Source organism: Halictus rubicundus, chromosome 4 (genome assembly GCF_050948215.1).
Source record: "Halictus rubicundus isolate RS-2024b chromosome 4, iyHalRubi1_principal, whole genome shotgun sequence".
Taxonomy (NCBI): domain Eukaryota; kingdom Metazoa; phylum Arthropoda; class Insecta; order Hymenoptera; family Halictidae; genus Halictus; species Halictus rubicundus.
The window spans coordinates 2,993,230-3,012,969 of NC_135152.1; the positions used below are offsets into that span (position 1 = coordinate 2,993,230).

The following is a 19,740-nucleotide window of genomic DNA, read 5'->3' on the forward strand; positions in this document are numbered from 1 at the left end:
CGAACAGTTATTTTATCATCGGCAAATGTGATCGTCGATATGGGCAAACAGGAAGAACGGTTACGGTCAAATCGTTTGCATTCAGAATCACCACTGGTTTTCGCAATCTCCCGAACGACATACGGACGTCGTGGCAATAAAACGTTTCGTCCTCCGGAGCGAAAGAGTAATAGACCGATTTCTTAACTTCCGCTTCGTTCCGAACGCGTGTATCGAAAGGACCCCGGCCGCATTGGCCGGAGGAAGAGGAACATTATGTGTCACAGCGACGCATTCGTTTGCGTGGAAAAATTACAAAGACAAGGGCCAACGTTGCACAATCCAATGAAGAAATGAATTGTAAAGGTAGCCCAGAAATTCTCTACGACGGAAAACTAACGGCACACTTTGTGCTACGACTGTTGGGACTCTCGGGACTGTTGTGACACTGAGCGGCTTGACGTTGAGTGGTACAATAATTTATCCCGAAGAAAATTGTGCAGTTCAAGGGTGAAGACAAGCGGCCCTTCCAGGGTCGAAGGGTAAGGGTCGTTAAGCTTTCCGACTCAATTATACGCAATTTAATTGCGGTGTATTGTGCCGGATATGTCCGGAAAACCTGCGGGAACTGTAAACCGACCAGTCGTAAAACTCGGTTGTTATTTTCCGGTGACCAGGGAAATTATGGTCGGACTATGCGCGCGCGAATCCTTCCAGGGATTCGACGAGTTTCAACGGGCCCTTTCTACAGGGTTACCTAGGTTTACGGCGCGATCCACTTTCGATGCAGGGCCACGGAACGGTCCTAAAAGGAACGTGGCCGACGGCCCCGATAAAATACGATCGTGCAATTCGGTCTGCACGATCGCCGCTGCCCGCGGGCCCTTCGGTCTCTCCCGGGACCCTTCGAAAGATCTGCGAGTACGCAACCGGTTCGTGGAAACTGTTTGTCACGTCGGCGCGGAGCGGAGCGGAGCGGTGCGGCGGAACTGTAACGCGCTCGGTCGATCGTTTTACGATCGAGTCCCGGTATTCCCGCGGCCCAATTATTCCTAGCGACAATCGGTTGGTTACCTGCCTTCGATTTTATGCGTTTACAGCTCCCGCGCGTAATTGCATGCTGGAATATTTTTACCGAACTGTTAAACCCTCCGCTGCACGAGACCGCTCGGACCGATGAGCATTTCATGCAATTAGTGGTGCCGCTTGTAGCCATTTAAGACGAGGATTAAATCGTTGCTCGGAAAAATTTATATTTGCAGAGTTAATGTTTGTTGTACCGAACCTGTGGTTTTATTCATTTATGACATGCACACCTCTACGGTGTAGAACTCGTTATTGCAAACGAACAAAATCAGTTTAACGAGATTTTCATTTTGTTTCGAACCTAAAGCTGTGTCCACACTGAAGCAACAGCTAGAAAATTTCGTTGCCTTTCCTTGCCTTCTTCTTCTTCTTCTTTTATTCGGTAAAAAAAAGGGGCGACAAAAAGTTGCTTCAGTGTGGATGTAGCCTTGTTCGTTACAAATTAGATTTATATTTGCATGAAGAACGTTAAACCCCGATCCAGTGAAAATTAGCAATATTCGTTAGTCCAGGCTCTACCTAAGACCTGCCCTACAGTGAATTCTCGTTACGAGTCAGTTGCGCGGTTCTGGCGACTGACTCTTAGACGAAATCCGAGGTTCTCGCCGAGCGTCTCATTTGAAATACACAGGGCACGCTGGAAACCTAAGAGTCACATCCGTCTATAAGTCATAAGCCTATGACTACTAACCGATAGTGACAAGAAGACTGAGAAAATGTCTTTCCCGAATACACTGCTGCACGTAGCTCGAGAGACGGTTCAATTCGGCCCCTCGCCGCGGTGGTGTGGGTAGTTCCACTGACTCCAAATCGTAAGGTTGGCACTGACTCGTAACGAGATGGATTTAATCGAATTCGGTAAGGCGTCCAGCGCGAGTCAGCAAGGATTCGTCGCCCGAAACGGGTTGTTCGTGCCACCGTTGAATCGCCTCGGGTGTTAAATGGGCATTCTGGGCCAGAGAGTGGCGTGGCGACTGGCGACGCGACGTTGGTGAATTTCGCGGGCACAAGCGGGCCTAATGGCTCGCATCGAAAAGCGCGGTTCACGGGCAAAAGCACGAAAACGGATATGCGTGTGTCACGAACGAACGCCGCGCCCGGGCACGACACAACAGGACACCATCCTCTAATTGACCCTGTAAACCAGCGCCGCCTGTTGGTCCTCTTCCCGTGACCCGAATGCATTGTGCACTCGTTTTGTCTCCGCTCGCATTCGTCCATTCATCTCGGCCGATACGTTCGGCCCTGTCGATGCACATGTTACCCCCTCGCGAATCAAAAGGCACGCGCACGTGCACGTGCACCTCGTGTGCCCTCTTTTCGGTGACGTTTCGCGGGAACGTGTCGCGGCGGAACTTTCGCGCTCTGATCGACAATCGAGTCTCGATCAGAACGGGCTGGTTTCAACGAAAACCGCAACAGCTGATAAGCTAGTCTAGTGATAACTAGACCATGGATTTTCTGCGTTTCTGACGAATATCAGTGGCTGTGATTAGTAAGAAAATTAAAATTACTAACCCTTAACGGTCCGGAAGTATTTCAAGTTTACGAAACTGTGGACTCAACATTTTTATATCAAGTATAGAAAGGAAAATATTTATATTTTATTCTTTTTTACTTTTTGCCGATTATATGGCGGCATTGGTCCGTTAAGGGTTAAAGTCTGTACATATTTCTTTTATCCTTCTAAGATTGACGAACAAAGGAAAAAATTCCCAAATGGTTTCTGTTTGTTGCAACCGATGCAGAAAATGTTTATCTTTCACGAAGATTCGCTGTCCACTTATGACCGATGTGGCAGTCAACCTATCAATGCGGTGTATGCTCGAGTAGCATCAAAACTTTGTGAAAACGCTTTTACCTTTTCTTTCGGAAATACATAAATTTTCCTTTGAAAATCGGGTTTCCGGACAGAGCTGATTTCCGAACGATCTGAAACGGTGAACCGGCGATTAATAAAGTCGTCCCTGGAGGTAGCCAGCGCAGCGCAGCGGCGGGATTGTTTTTTCGAGAGGCACAGAAACGAACCGAGAGAGGAGGTAAAACCGCGAAAAGATGAAGGAAACGAGAAAGACGAGGAACGGGAGGGAGAGAGAAAGGTGGATCCAAGGAGGAACGGGAGGAGAAAAGGAGGTGGAGGAGAGAGAGAGAGAGAGAGAGAGAGAGAGAGAGAGAGAGAGAGAGAGAGAGAGAGGGAAGGTAGGAGGGAGAAAGAGATCGCGAAAGAGGCGTCGGAGCGGCTGTCCTTGGATGCTCGCGGATCGGTGGCCACCGGCAGTCAATGACCTAACAACGCTCTTGTATCCACGTCGGCTGGCTCGCTTCGTTCGCTTCGTTCGCTTCGTTCGTTTCGTTCGCTCCAGCTCGTTTGGCCCTGCGCCATTGCAAGCTCACCTTCGAATGGCTCCCCCCCTCTCTCTCTCTCTCTCTCTCTCTCTCTCTCTCTCTCTCTCTCCATCTTTCCATCACCGGAGAAAGGGAGAAGAGGTCTTCTCTGACGAGTCTCGAAGGGCTTCGTCTCGCCTGGACACGACTCGCGGCTCATTACCGACTCTTTTTGCCGATATTTCTGATCGATTCGGACTCCAGCCCTGTCTGCTACGGTGCCCAGGAGCTGCGAACAATTGTCGCGACTTCTACGAAAACTTTCGGCTGTCAATCGCACACCACACTGTCAAGTGTGTCACCGTTCGTGACAAATAGTTACGAAGCCTACAGCAATTTTGGACACGGAGTCGAGTGCTATTCCTATATTCACGAACTTCCGAGTTCACAAATATTTGGTAGGAAATAGAACTCTGGACGAACATAAGATATATTAGACTAGAGCTCTAGTCTAATGTAACTGTAGGTGTTAGAGTATAGATTTGAGGTAAGAATGCAGGTTCGCACCAACGCGAATGAACTCTGAAAGGAACACGAAACGCAAAAGTTGTAGGTATTTGGTACTGGATTTTGCACCGAGGCGCGTTATGTAGGATTGAAAAAGGGAGAAGAGATAGTTCTTGACTTTTACTCTGTACTCTGTACGGTTCGCTGGTATCGCGTCGAGAATTCTGCCCAACACGATGGAATATCTACGATTCCTCGTGTCCACGGTGCAGATCGGCCCTCGCGCCTCGCGCATTCGATACCCTTCGCTGCCGATCGAGGAATGCGGAGATGATTTAGCTGGATTCGAGACGGAACGGTGTGCGCAGGTCGCATAATCGAATAGACTTTATGCGATCGTAATTCGCTGTTCGCTGTGTCCGCTCTTCGGCTGCGCTGCGAGCGGTGTTCTGGTTTCCGGTTGCGCTCAGCAGGTCGTTGCAATATCTTAAATCGAGTAGCATCTTCTCTGTCGATGTTTTTAGCGTTTGCCCATTACGTAAACTGGCTCTCGGTTTCTCACTTATCAAGAGAAGAAGTCAATTTCTTTCGACGAAGTCTTCGATTTGTGTCTCGGTGCCAATGAAACTCTCGATGATTGAAGACCTCGGTGCAAAAACCGGCCGGGAAAATCGGTTGCTTCTTGCACGAAACAATCAGCAGTACGTAAAAATGTGTGAAACCTCGGCGAGTACGATTTCACTAAAAAATCGACTTGTTCGATTTTGACACCAAGGTTCTCTGTATTTGTGTGAAGCGCCGCTGGGTTGGCAAAAGTCCCTAAAAATGTTCCGTTTGAGATTTGATTCGGTCACGAAACTTAGTCTTCGTCGTCGTCCTCGTCCGCGGGAGTTACGCGAGCAGGACAACAGTCGCGGCGAAACCTAGAATTACGTGTTAACCGCGGCCGAACCGAGGAAACGGGAACGGAATTGCAGCTATTACGGTGGCTAGCTCTTTTTGCGACGGTGGCGCGCCGTGACATTGACCGTATCTCGATTTTCAAGACATTTCTTGCGACCGGAATATTACCTGCCTGTCCAAAGAAAATTCAATCCAAGTTCACCGTTGGGAACCCGTGGGACACTGCTGCCACTCGAAAAACCTTCTCCCATTATTTCCCAGGGAACGGGACAGTTTTCATTCCCAAGCCCTTATGATCCTTTGAAAAGTTACAAAATATACTGTACAAAATTGTCTAGCAATTACCGAAGAAAATAGATATCTATAATCATTTTACTACTTGTCAACAAGACTTAAGATTTCACAGAGTCTTGGAGAATACTATACCCTTTCGAAATTCTGCTTGCAGTTGCCATTCACTGTCGCCTTTTCGTGAGAACAATTTTGGGTGGTTTCCGCCATTCTAGAAGTCGAGTGTCCCGAGGCCGATGAAATACGATCAGGATTACGACAAACAGATTAAAGTACGGGGTTAGCCGAGTCTCGCAGTGTCCGTCGACAATAGAACTGACTGTCGAGCGACACCGGCTAATTTACAGCCGGAACATTAGCGGAAGGCTTATTCGCCAAATAAGCCGAGTAGCCTTTCAACCCTTAGGCTCGGTTTGTTCCCTCGACAACTGCCAATGCTCCAGTAGCTCTCTCGATGAATAATTAGTGGCGGCTTTCCGATATTTGTGGATTTAGCAAGAGTGGTCGTGTTCCAGTCCTTCGCTCCACAGCAGGTCTGCTGTGCCCTTCGCAATGCGATTCACTCTCACCGATTTTATGCATTTAGAATAAAAATGAGTAGGTGACATATGAAACAGTAGATTGAGGGAATTTCAGAATATTGGGACCTCGCTTCTAAATTATTAAAACGATCGAAGAAAGAAAGAAATTTCCGTGATCCTGTATCTTGAAATCGACGCGGACGATTGTGGCTTTTTAGCGAAAAAAAAGAAACAACCGTCGCAAAAAATTGCGTCGCAGACCGGTGCCAGAAGGTTCCCTCCAGGAATTCGTAACGGAACATGATTTCGTCATTCAGGATTCCGCGGCCGTTCGTACGTGCCAGGTTTATTTTTAGAGACGCGGTTACGGTCATCTTCTGGCCACGACGCGACGTCACCTGTACAGGTGATTCTTTCTCGCGCCTACCTTTTCCAGAAATCATGCTTGCCGAACAGGAGCCGAGACGAGTCAAGCCCTCGATCGTTAATCGTCGATTTTTCGAGCGGCTGCAATCTACTTAATGTGTTCAAGATTAAATAATTTATGTATTCTACGGGTAGCAATTAATGCGGATTCGCGAGGCGAGCGGGGCTGCGAGAAATTCGTCGAAAAATTACTGAAAAAGGAACAGGGCGAGTTGATTAACGAGCAGGTTCTCCTTAAACCTTGCTATACGTCGGAGACCACCCGTTCTCAAAAACGAGCAATTCGATGGCGAGCTTGTAGCCGATCAACGTTGCTCATCGTACGCAAGTTCGACCGATTACCCGTACATGTACACGAATTTGCATAAAGATCCACAATCTACTGTGTAATAGATACTCGGGAAGCGTTCGACTCTTTTAATTTTCTATCGGCTTCGACGCGGGCGCATAAACGAGCCGTGTTTCTGATATCGTTCCAACAGGTGGAATCTTTTTTTCTCGTAAAAACACCGATAACTTTTTCATGGTGAAACAAGGAAAGGTGAAAATTGAATGTCGATCGGCGTCGGTTCGTTCCCATTGGGCCCGGCGCATCGGACGAAACCGATCCTCGAGAAACGGGCGAGGAGAGTAGGCGTTTTTGGAAACCGATCGCGGTCCCTTTTCCCCGGGACGGTCGAGATCGGCCCACGGGGGCCAAGCTTTCCCACAAGGTGTGCCCCGCGGTATATGGAACAGAAATATCGAATATACGGTAAGGTGCTACTGAACGGCGCAGAATACGGCAGGATATCTCGAGCCACCTGTCCCTCACTCCCACGCTCTCCTATGCGATGGACCGACCTACCAACGGATGGATGGATGGATGGATAGCCTCTAATGCCAGGACCCACTAGGATCTCGAGCGAGGGGACCGAAAAATAGATCTAGACCCCGATCCCCTCCTGCCCCTCTCACCTGCGCCTTTTCTTTTCCATTACCCTAGGACAAAGAACGAAACTGCGGCCGCAGGAAGGAAGTAGCTTCTTCTCGAAAAGGAATCGATTGAATTTCGATCGGGAAACACCTTTCAGAAACTTCAACTATGCTCGGCGACCGTGTGAATCTCGGTCTCTTGAATTTTCTATTACCGGACGCATTAATTAAATCTTAGCAAACCAAGCATCGTTCTTATTTTATACAGGGTGGCCCACATAACCCTTAACAGTTTAATATCTCGAAAACTATGCCATCGATTTTAAAGTTCTTGATCTTAAATTGCATGGATCTGAAGGGCCTTTCTAATTACATAAGCGTGAAGTGGCGCCCCCCTTTCCCTTTAAAGGGGCCGGGGTACCTTTATAATTTTAAATGGAACCCCCTATGACACGTTACATATTTTGATTCTACAGGAAAGAACAAGTAAATTTTGTATGAAACATTTTCTTGTCAGATACTTCCATGATGAGATGTAACAGTTTGAAGTTTCGAGTTGTAGGTACTTACTTGAAGTGCTCGGAAATAGCGTTATGTAATTATACGCGCTTGAGTCAAGCAGTTGATATTGTGTTTATTTACATGCCCTGAATTCATAAAAGTGGCCTCATCGGAAAAAGTATTTCCCACAAAAAGTCATTTTCCACAACACCCTGCAGCCACTCACAAAATGTTACGCGGTGATCGTAATCTGCTATCGAAAGCTCTTCTGATAAAATCATGTGATATGGATGATACTTTTGCCGTTTCAAAATTCGTTGAATTGATGAACGACTGATATGTAAGGTTTGTGCAAGTGTACGTTGACTAATATGAGGATTTAATGTAATTGCAGCAAGAATATTGACACTATTGTTTTCATTAGTGACGGGTTTAGGTTTATTGTCAGTTTTTTTACACAATTCACCGTGCTCACGAAGCCGCTTTTCTAAATTATAAAATGTTACATGACATTTTTTGATCCCATAACGTTCAAAATACATCACTGCTGCACGCCGATCATTTTTTTTTGGCGTTCACCTAACGTTAATAACATATTCACTTCTGTATGAAAAATAGCCATAATCACAATGTTACTGCTTGAATAACAGCTCTAAACTGGGAACGTTTTCATGGATAATTGAGTCAAACTCAAGAATTGTAAATATTATTGTTTGTGTTTTTTCACGAATCAGCAAAGGACTCGAGCGCGTATACATAATTCCATAACGCTATTTCCGAGCGCTTCAAGTAAGTACCTACGACTTGAAACTTCAAACTGTTATATCTCATCATGGAAGTATCTGACAAAAAAATGTTTCAGACAAAATGTACTTGTATTTTCCTGTAGATTCGAAATATGTAACGTTTTATAGGAGATTCCATTTAAAATTATAAAGGTACCCCGGCCCCCTTTAAAGGGAAAGGGGGGCGCCACTTCACGCTTATGTAATTAGAAAGGCCCTTCAGATCTATGCAATTTAAGATCAAGAACTTTAAAATCGATGACATGGTTTTCGAGATATTGAGCTGTTAAGGGTTATGTGCGCCACCCTGTATATTGGGTTGTCCGGAAAGTTCGTGCCGTTTCTCTGTAGGTGGCATTAGAATAGCTCCGAATATGTCAGGATGATTGAAAACAAATGGTATGTGTACATGATCTAAAAGGTGACCTTTCAGGCATTTGTAGAAAAAAGTTTGATTAGGATACATTAATCTTTGTTAGTTTTATACGCACTTAAAGATGGAAGGAAACGGAGTGCATTATAGGCTTTGATGCTTTTTTCTTCCAGAAGCTGTTGGAGCTTGGTTGATTTCATCTCTTTAGGTCAATACAAAATTCCCATAATGACAAAAACTTTAACTCTGGTCGACATAAAAAATCATATTTAAAAGTTTTTCGCCGAAAAACCCAAGTTTCGTGAAAGATGGAGAAAGATTATGAAACCAAATTGCACTTACAATAATTCAATGAATGGATATCGAAATTTAAATGTACTGCGAATCGGCACGAACTTTCCGGACAACCCAATATTATAAAATCTTTCCCGATCAGTCGCGTTTAAAGACTCGCAGCTTAGCCGTCAGCTTCGAAGCGGACGACAAATACGAAAATTCTCGAATCTTTTTATCTTCCATCGAGATCAATTCTACAAAATTATTTGAACGATTTGGCGCGATTTTGCAGCACACGCTGTACGCGTTTTCCTCTAAAAAGCGAGTTACCGAACGGTTGCGCGAGGCATAAAATGGAAACCGAACGTAAAAGCTGTTGCCCGTTGTCCCGTTTGCCTTGGCAATACGGGGGTCAGCGGGGCATCTGACGTGCTCGACGTGCAGCGAGCTGAAATATCGGATGACTCCTTTGTGGCCGCAAATATTTGTTAGCCGATAGAACTCCGAGGCCGGAAGAGAACGCCGCCCGAGAACCTTCTCGGCCGGTTCGAGAATTCATTTCTCTCGGAGTCGGATACCGCGGAAACCAACGTGAAACCGGAGAAATCAATGAATTATCGCGTAACCGAGGAAAGTCGCGCGCCCCACCATTGTCCGGACCCTTGCTCTCCGAGGTAATCAAATTATGAGATGCTCGTCATCGGTTACGGGGCGGGTCAAACGTTTTATCTCGAAAAGCAAACAAAGTAGTCATTTTTTCAGTAATTCTACGACATTTAAGCCGCTGCGCGTTGTGCGGAAAAATGAATTAACCCACTAAACTGTAATGTTTCCTAGAAAACCGGAGTCCCTAAAAATAATTCAAAGGCTTGCTACCTGTTTGAAGAGACCCGGTCTGTTTGCATTTACAATTGGAAATTGAAATTTTGGGATCCCGGTCACCGCGCCGGTTGGCCGTTTTTATTTGAATTGTTTTGTAGTAAGAGATTAGGAGCAAGAATACGACGAGTATAATGCGAGCATATAACGAAACAAGAAAATTTATTACATGATGTTTTGGTCGCCATCGGGTAGCAAGATGTGAGACCGGAGGGGTGGAAAAGAGCGCGAAGAGGGTAATGGGCAGTAAATAACGATCGTTCTAATTTTCGGACATTTCTTTCAGGTAGTCGCATACCTGTCGCGTTAATGACGAGTCCACGACAATCTGGCTGTGTGGCGCACGGTGCGGGCTGCCATAAACACGGCATTTTTGTTCGAAGCCCTGCGCGGAACAGCGCGGCATGGCGTGACGAGTCCGGACCCGAAAGGCGAAAGGTGGCCATCATTTTTTAAGCCTTGCCTACTGTCCGTAACGGTATCGGCGGTTTTTTCCGACAATGTTTCCCCGGTCGCTAGAAAATCCTACCCGAAACCCTTTTTATGGGGATTTTTATGGCGTTTTCCAGTGACCAAAAGGCGGCCGAAAAGAAACGTTGCCATAACGCCGGCGAGTTTATTGCACGTCCACGCGGTCTTACTGTTTGGTTCTTTGCTTCTTTTCTCTTCAAAGCTCCTCGAATTCACGGAAGATACCTCGCCCCTCTGGTCGTCGCTCAAAAGACCCAACCACCCTTCGTTCGCACTTTCAGCCTTTTATTGCACTCTTTAGGCCGACGACCGCTAAGCCGATTTTTATAAACATTTTTTGCTCGCGAGTTTTTGCAGTCGTGTGCGCGAAACGCGTCAGCCGAACAATCCCGCGAAAACGGGGACACAACTTTTTGCTGTAATTTCTTAATATGGGTCAACAGACCATTTCGAATGCTCAGCCGTTTCTGGATCATCTTCTGGTACTCCCACGTATCTGACATTAACGCCGCTAATTTATTTTTTAACACTGAACCTACCACGGCCGGTCAAATTGACTTTTTCGAACTTCTGCGTACAATTTTGTACATACAACATTATTGCATCGCTATTTCTCTTTACGACTTTTCTTAAAGCATGTATACAATTTGTTTTTCAGTATTTATTTCTCGTTTTATTTTTTTTTCCCAAGAAATATTTATAGCCTGTCCTGCCTATCTGGTCAATTTTACCGCACGAGGTAACATGGTATTTACTCTTTTAAACCTAAACAACCAGTATAAAAGAAAGGCTACTCTCAATAATGTGGCATGGCCAACTCAAAATAAATGAGCAGCCTTATCGAACGAGACGCTATCAAGTTATGCACGTGCCTTGTTGATAATACGACACAGTATTAGGTCGTCCCATAAGTTCGTGCCGTAGATATGTTTATATTATTCACCATTAAAAAGTATTTTAATGAAAAACCGCAGAAATTTTATAGTAACGGTATGATGTCTTTGCCAAAAAGGTCAGAAGAGGTTGTGGAATGAAAGGGTGATTACATATTTTATTTTTAGAATTAAATGGTACAAGAGTAAACGGCACGAACTTATGGGACGACCTAATACAATTTTGTAAATCGAGGAGAGAGCATCGCAGTCTTTTTTATATAATTACAATTATATAAAAATAAATTTGTATCATCATTTTATGGAAGTTGTTCATCTACTATTTCATTCAGCAACAAATTGACTATCTAGGTTTAATGTATTAACAATGACTTTTTTCAGGGACCGGTCATTTTGACCACGCACGGTAGGAATATTTATACAAGAAGTGTCGGTAGGTTTAGTGTTAAGTACCTTTGCGAACGACGATTTTTAAGAATGAGGAAAACATTTTCCTCGGGAAGCTAAATCCTATATCAAAATCTTTGGTTCTGTGGAAAAATTTTAAAATTTTCTTTAAAATTTTATACATTTTTCATGTGTACTGCCCTTTGTTCCTACAATGATTGAACTGTTTGTTTGCAATTTTAGGTAGTAAGTGCGTGGACCCGACGTCTCCGATATGACGACATGGTCTCACGGTCAAAAAATAATGGAAAAAATTGTTGAGGTCCCAAGGAAGGAAACAAGTTGCAAAAAGAAAGGAGCGATTATTCTACAGAAGCACCAGAGATCCACAGAGATTCGAGTACGCATTGATCCGATCCACGCCCCGTAATCGGCGAGCTAGCCCATTAACGACGATCCGAAATGGGTCGCGTTCTGGCTGGTAATTATTCCCGCTACCGCAGGCAACTCGTTATCGTAAATAGAGAATCTATTCCGGCGTATCCTGTTCGTCAATCGGAATGCGTCTAGGAATATCGGTCGAGGCAACCGAGCACGCCTCGCCGTTCAACGCTCGACAACGAGCAATCAATTTTCGAGACTTCAACGTCCGCAGAGGCGCGATCTTCTCCGCGATAGCGTACCAACCAGTTCAAAAGTATCCAAATTTTTGATTCGCCGTCGCCATTAATTCAACTGCGTGACATCGGTCGGTTAACTCGAGTACGCTTATCGCCACGTTCCATTAACATCTTTTAACCGGCCCCGTCTCTTTGTTATTGTTTCGCTGGGAACCCGTCGTCCTTCCTGAATTCTGATTGCGCTATTCCACGAAGACTTGTTCTCGCGTTTTGCAATATCGCATTTCGAGCAGTCGACAAGGTGACACAAACTCTTTTTTTGCACAGTCCCGACCGAGACGCGACGGGGACGTCGGAAAAAGGTGACTTCGCTTATGGGATACTTAACTTTTGGTTTCCGCGCCGCGAAAAAACGTGTCCTTTGTAATAAGCTTTATAATCTGAACGGCAGAAAAAGCATAGGAAAAAGCGTTCACCGGCAACTGCAGGCTGCAACGAAAGTCGGAGGAAATAAACGCAGCAGGAAAAAAATTTTGACTCCGCGTGCAGCCTCGGAGGATTAGCTCGAGTCGGCAATTCGTCGAGGGTAGTTTACGACGAGTTTGAAGGGTTGAGCCCGAGAGACTCTGGATTACCCTTTCAAATCCGCGAGCCTACCCACTGTTCGGTTCCATTCTCCCTCTTTTTTTTTTTTTTTATTACGAAGCTCGAGGATTAGCAGGAATCCTGGAGACCGTCAATATTTTCCGTAAACATTCGAAAAACCAACGGTTCGCTCGCCTGTACGTCGTTCATAAATATTATTGGAAGGCGGAACGTTGTTCGAAGACGAGAGGTCGATTTCGATTAGTATACGATTGGACGTCGATAGAGCTACGTTGGCTCAAGGTAAAATTGTTCGAAAGTTTCTTGTGCGTTGAATACAAAAGCAATAACCGAAAGTGAGACGATTCTGTCTGAAATGTAGTTTTTTAATTGGGAATATTTAAACGCGTTTGTGGAACGATGCTCGAAAGTAACAAGATGTTAGTTTGCTTGAAAAATTAGTGGTGTCGATGAAAATTCAACGGTCTCCAACGACAGGGAGGGGTTTCCTCGTGAACTGCGAGAACGGGTTAGTAAATTTTGTTTCCGTGCAAGCGAAAGGGTTTATGGCGTCTTTTAAAAGTTAAACGACCAGATTTTCCAAGCTGCGCCGTCATCGATGGTAAACGGGAGGAAGGGAGGAGGACAGAGTGCGAGGGGCCAAAGGATTAAGTCGATTATCGTGTCTTTAACGACGGTCGCGTTTACAGGGGCTGCAACGACGACGAGGGACCGTCTTGGGGACAATGGAGTGTGCGGAAGCGGGAAACGACGATTTACCCGTGCACACCTGAATCACCGAACCCTTTTGCCCGGATTCATCGAGTCGCCCGAGTCGAATCAAAGTGAGTGGTCAATTAGCTTATATTACTTGTGCCCGGTCGGTCTGCGTTCTCCGACGAACACGATTTTTTTACGACAGCCGCTCGCCGTTTCTCGCCGTGTACCCTGTTCGGGTGTTCGTTAAGGGCCCGGGGTAGTCACGTGACTTTTCAATTAATAATTTCTATTCACAGCCTTCAGACACAGACGTAAGATCCGTCTTGGTCTTGATCCGACGGGTTTTAAGTCTGTGACTAAACTTGTCACATTTTTTCCTCTGTACTATCGATATTATGAATTCGGACGCCAGAAACGTGCTTCAAGTTTTCACCTTTATTTCGCAACAGAATCAAGACAAATTATAGCTCAATTTGTAGCTGGAGATATTTTATAGTGCGCGCTGCTCTCGATTTCACCCAGAAAACTCATCCAATGGCATAAAAATGCTTGGATTCCACGGCATGCGCATCGTCAATTTTTGGCCTACTTCGAACGCTTGTATTGCCAAATATCTGCATAATCTCGGCAGCTCCTGGCTCATTCCTCTTTCGAATGAGCCATTTATCAGCAACAAAATATTCTCATTTAAGGACGAAAACTTGAAGCACGTAAAACCATTTTTTGACGGTAATGTAGTCACTCTACCTTATCGCGAATCTACGGAGACCGGCCGCTTAAATTCGAAAAAGACTACTTCGAAAACGAAAAGAGATTGATTGCCTCGCCTTGTCGCGAGAGAAAGAGATAATAGCTCGCGAGGTCGAATTCCTACGATTCGATCGAATTTATTGGAGAGTAGCCAGCTTGATCTAGAAGGCCAAGAATTCGAAAGTTCAATCGACGCGTAAAATCGATGTCGAATCTCTTCGATTCGACCAGATACGTTTTTCTACGAGAAAGCATACCATTATCGCGGAATGATCTTCAAGAAGCGAGACTATTCGCGCATTCCACATTCGATGGAAAACTCATCGTCGCACATTTTCGCCGGAGATGCAATCAACCGTGAACACTTATCGCGGATATGAGCCGCCTGACGCCTAGGTATAATAATTAGCGGTTAATGCACCGTGGATGCCGGCGCTGTCATTTGTCCCATTAGACGGTAAATTGCGACGATCATATTTTACTACGAAAACGTAATTACTAGGGCTCCCCCGGAACAGATAGCACAATTGCATCGGGGATCCCGCTAATAGTCGTTGGCAATTTATAACCGCTACACACCCTCTGCCCCCGTGCTGTCGATCGCACGTGCTCTAATAATAATAAGAATAATAATAAAAATCGTAATAACGGTAATAATAACGCCGCCTTTATTGCGTCTCGTACACGGCACGAAGTATAATGAAATATCTTTCGACTGTTTGAAATTGTTCTTTTTAGGTACGATTACAAAATTGGCGATAAGATCATTATTCTTCATTCTTCCTTAGGATGCAAATAGATAAACACCCTGAGTGCCGCATCTCCCAAAAATGGGGGACCGAATTATTTTACAGTGGTCTTTCAAAATTGAAAGCTCACCTTATGTATGTATGACCAGAGTGAGCCCTTGTTTTCTCCCCCATCTCCACAGCGTGTTTACAAAAAAAAAAAAAAATAAACAAACGCCGCGCCGCACAGTGGTGCCAAATGACCAAAAAGCGGCAAAAAATCTATAAAAACGAAACTATCCAACGAATTTGTTTGAAAATTTGTGGAGAGATTGCCACAGGTGCGACGCTTATTTGGCAAAAAAAAATTTTGTAAAAAGTTGTTAACATTAAGTAATATGGGCTAATCGAAAATCTCCGTTTTCTGCCCATTTTTTATTTATGGAAGCATACAACAAATCCTTTAATAGATTTTGGTCTGGAACTAATCGTTTTGGCAAGGTGTAATATTGATCTAGCTTTGTGCAAAATTTCATGAGATACTTCGAGATGCTTTCGCCGCAATTTAAGTTTAAATATCAACTTTCGGAATTTCCAAGAATGAATCGCGCGTATGTCACGATTATTTGATGTTTCAGGTGAAATTTTTTAGGGATATATCATTTATAATGAAGGAAAAAGTGAAATAGTTAGTTAGAATTAATTGTTTAAACAAAAAAATTTTTAAATAATTTCTTTATGTGGACTAACCGGAAGCCTCTTTGCGTTACGCTCATTTTTTATGTATGGAGGAATACAAAAAATCCTTTAAATACCTTCGATCTGGAACTAATCGTTTTGGCAAGTTATAATATTGATCTAGCTTTGTGCAAAATTTTAAGAGATACTTCGAGATGCTTTCGCCGCAATTTAAGTTTAAATATCAACTTTCGGAATTTCCGAGAATGAAGTCTCTCAAAATTAGCACGCAAAAAGTATTCGTACACGTAACAAATTCAGCAATAAACGTGTTATAATTTGCGAAAATAAATTAAGTTAATATTTCGTTGGATAGCCTTTCGACTGTATAATTGCGTCCAGTCTTCTTGGCATGGAATCCAGTAAATTGGATGTGATTTCGTGTGTAATATTGCACCATTCCTCTTGAGGAGAAAGTTTTAATTGTTCTTTACTTGAAATATGCTGGGTTCGGATTTTTTATCAAGCAGATCCCATAAATTTTCGATCGCATTAATATCCGGTGATTGCGGAGGTGTTTTCAAATATTGTGGTGTGTTATGAAGCAACCACTCTCTTGTGTTGCGTGCTGTATGTTTGAGGTCAATGTCTTGAGTGAAGATAAAGTTGTCTTTTATACCCATTTTTTCTGCACTACTTACAATATGGGTTTTTAATATGTTTAGGTATATTTTGTGGTCCATGATTCCCTCGATGAAGTGTAATTACCCCACTCCAGCAGCACTCATACAACCCCAAACCATAAACCGAACCTCCGACGTGTTTTACTGTGGGACGTAGATTTTCTTTTTGTAGCTCCGTATTTTTCTTCCCCCAGACCGTACACTTGCCATCAGAGCCAAAAACATTAAATTTACTTTCGTCAGTAAATATGACTCTTCGTCAAAACTCGATAGGCTTATTAATATTATCTTTCGCGAAATCAAGTCTCTTGCGGCATTTACGAAATACTTCTTGCGAGCAACTCGGCCGTGGTATTCATTATTTCGTAAACAATTACGAATAGTGCTGGCACATACACTTACTCCAGCGTTGTTTGCAAGCTCAGCAGCGACCTTAGGGGCACTAATTTTAGGATTAAAACTTAGTCGAAAACTTAGTTCACGTAATGAACGGTTTATAGTGCGTCAAATAAAAACAAAGTTTTCGAGGGCGACCAGATTTCGCTTCAGGTTGTTACCTGTATATTGTAATACCTAACTCGAGCATCTAAAATATCACGCTTCTTTTTTATGATAGAAAAAATTGCAGAGGAAAACATTAATTAGTTCAGAGGGGTAAATATTATGATAGGTAAAAAAATTTGTTGAAGGTTATATTTTTTGAGATTTCAAGGTCATCGAAGTTTTTTTAAATGGAATGGTATATTTTTATTATTGCTATATGATAGCCGAGGTCAAGACGAATCCAACGACCTGTAATATTATGACCTTCACGTGGCCTCGAGTATGAAAAATTCATAAAAGTAGGACACTTAATGTAAATAGTGAAGTAACGATGACATGATCCCCCTGGGGTTTCAAGAAATTTTCTGGAACTTTGAATAATGACTGTAAACACGCTTACAATGAATTGTAAACACTGATACAAATTCTTCTCGTTTCGGTGACTCTAATCAGTACGTTTAAGAAATTCATCGGGATTTATTAGATTGTGAAAGATAACGTTACTTCTCTGAAACGATGGTGTACACTGATGCAGAAAAGATAGAAATGATTTAGATTATGGCGAGGCTAAAAGTAACTGAGTACAAGCATCTCAACTGTACGCAGAAAGATACCCTGAGAGTAATCATCCTTCTCGACAAGTTTTGACCGCGTAGTTCAATTGTTTTGTAAAACAAGAAGTATTAAATCACTGAAAAGAAAACGATCAAAGCCTGCTACTGTAGAAGATGCCGAAACTTTTATAGTGGCTACAGTCAATATTGATCCTACTACAAGTTGTCGAAAAATTGGACGTTCTTTAGGCATTTCCAAAGCAAGTGTGTGCCGAATATTGCAACGTCATAAATTTCATCCATATCATATTTCCTTACATCAGGAGCTTCATGATAACGACTTTGAGAATCGTGTTGCTTTTTGTACATGGGCATTGCAGCAAATACAAAGAAACGAACATTTCTTTTATGACGTTCTCCTTACTGACGAAGCTACTTTTTCTAACCATGGACAACTGAATACGCATAATATACATTATTGGTGAACTGAAAACCCGAAATGGCTTCGACAAGTTGTACACCAGCGTCCATGGAGTGTAAATGTATGCTATGGAATCGTTGGTAATAACAAACTCAAGGTCACGTGAAGGTCATAATATTACAGGTCGTTGGATTCATCTTGACCTCGGCTATCATATAGCGATAATAAAAATATATCATTCCATTTAAAAATACTTCGATGACTTTGAAATCTCAAAAAACTTAACCTTGAACAAATTTTTTTGCCTATCATAATATTTGTCCCCCTGAACCAACTAATGTTTTCCTCTGCAATTTTTCTCTATTATAAAAAACAAGCTAAATATTTTACATGCTCGAGTTAAGTGAAACGCCCTGTATATTAACACTAGAACTACCGACAGTTGAGACGTAGCTATCTCTACCAAAACCAGTCAAAATGACTGGTCTTTAAAAAATACGTAATAGTAGAATATTTTTATATTTATTGATTTATTATTATCTTACAAAAGGAACTGCATGTTCTGAGATCATAAAAACTATATAATAACAACTATAATAATAACAATAAGTACAATAATGAAGAATATTTAGTACCAAAATCTTTGGTAATAAGAATATTAAAATAAATTTCCATTGGTAAATATAAGAACTATAATATAATAATATAATAATAATAAGAAACGTAACAGAATAAATAAAATACAAATATAAATTAAATTATTAAGTACAAAAGTTATCATTCGTCACAGTTCTTACAAACGTAAAGTTTCTTCTGCGTCCATCTTCTTGATCCCGACTTCACGCTATATTTGTTTTGCCATTTGGTCTGCTATATCTACCCCAAATTTTGTTTTATTATAAAATTCGACCGTTTCAGGTAGGCCCTTTTCGCTTTTCCCAATTTTGACGGTTTTATGTTTTGAGCTCAGGATAAAAACTTTCTTCTTCGGGTTACTTTTATAAATTGTGAGTGTAATCTCATTTGATCGATACAGCAGCGACGAAAAGCGAGCCATGGTATCCTTCTTCGTTTTACAAATTTTTGTGAGTTCTCTTTTGTTTCCGCGTATTGCGCCAACAAGTGTGGTTCTTTTGGCTAATAATTTATATGCCAGCGACAAGCTTGTAAAAAAATTATCGGTTGTTATGGTCCTTCCCTTCATACTATACGGTTCAATAAGTTCACACCAGTCAAATTGACTGGTACTGGTATAAGCAGCCATGATAAAAAATTACTTTTATTTTAAATGAATAAAACAAAATTAAAGTTTATTATATTATTCCTTTAGCTATCCCCGCAAAAGTCATTACATCATTGCGGAGAAAAAATGTAACATGAAGTAGTAATGTTAAAATAAAGTTGTCAAACCAGTCATTTTGACTGGTATGGTAGTTCTAGTGTTAATAAATTTTCATGAAAATATAAATATCTTCCTTTCTGTACTTAAAACCAAAAATGTTGAGTCCACAGTTTCCCTTCTTATGAAAAATAGCTTGGACCTGGTGGGAAGTAAATTTGAAATACTTCTAGACCGTTAAGGGTTAAATGAATTACTTTGATTTTCTGGAATTTTTGAGGTTGACGGATTGGCACTCGAAGAGTTAAAGTGACTCGAAAAGTACTGTTCAACCGAGGACCGCAAGAGGGTCGAAACCGCGAATACTTTCTTCGCCATCTAGTATCGAATGGCCGTCGCCGTGTCGCGTCGCCAGGCAACACGGTGCGTTGACGTAACAAGTGGAACCGCAAAATGAAGCGGAATAAAATCGAGAGAGGAACCGCGGTAGGCCGTCTAGAGGAAGAGAGAAAGAGAGATAGAGAGAGAGAGAGAGAGAGAGAGAGAGAGAGAGAGAGAGAGAGAGAGAGAGAGAGAGAGAGACAGAGAGACACGGCGATGC

At 42.8% G+C, this 19,740-nt stretch overlaps 1 protein-coding gene across 3 annotated transcripts in view; it reads left to right on the forward strand.

Annotated features, from left to right (window-relative positions):
* The first annotated feature begins 13,327 nt into the window (after window positions 1-13,327).
* Window positions 13,328-19,740, forward strand: part of LOC143353192 (uncharacterized) — a 70,094-nt gene continuing 63,681 nt past the window's right edge. For all 3 annotated transcript variants that reach the window (XM_076786321.1, XM_076786322.1, XM_076786323.1), the window contains exon 1: window positions 13,328-13,568. In XM_076786321.1, the coding sequence (XP_076642436.1) occupies window positions 13,343-13,568 (226 nt within the window). In that variant the 5' untranslated portion in view covers window positions 13,328-13,342. The remainder of the gene's footprint in view (window positions 13,569-19,740) is intronic.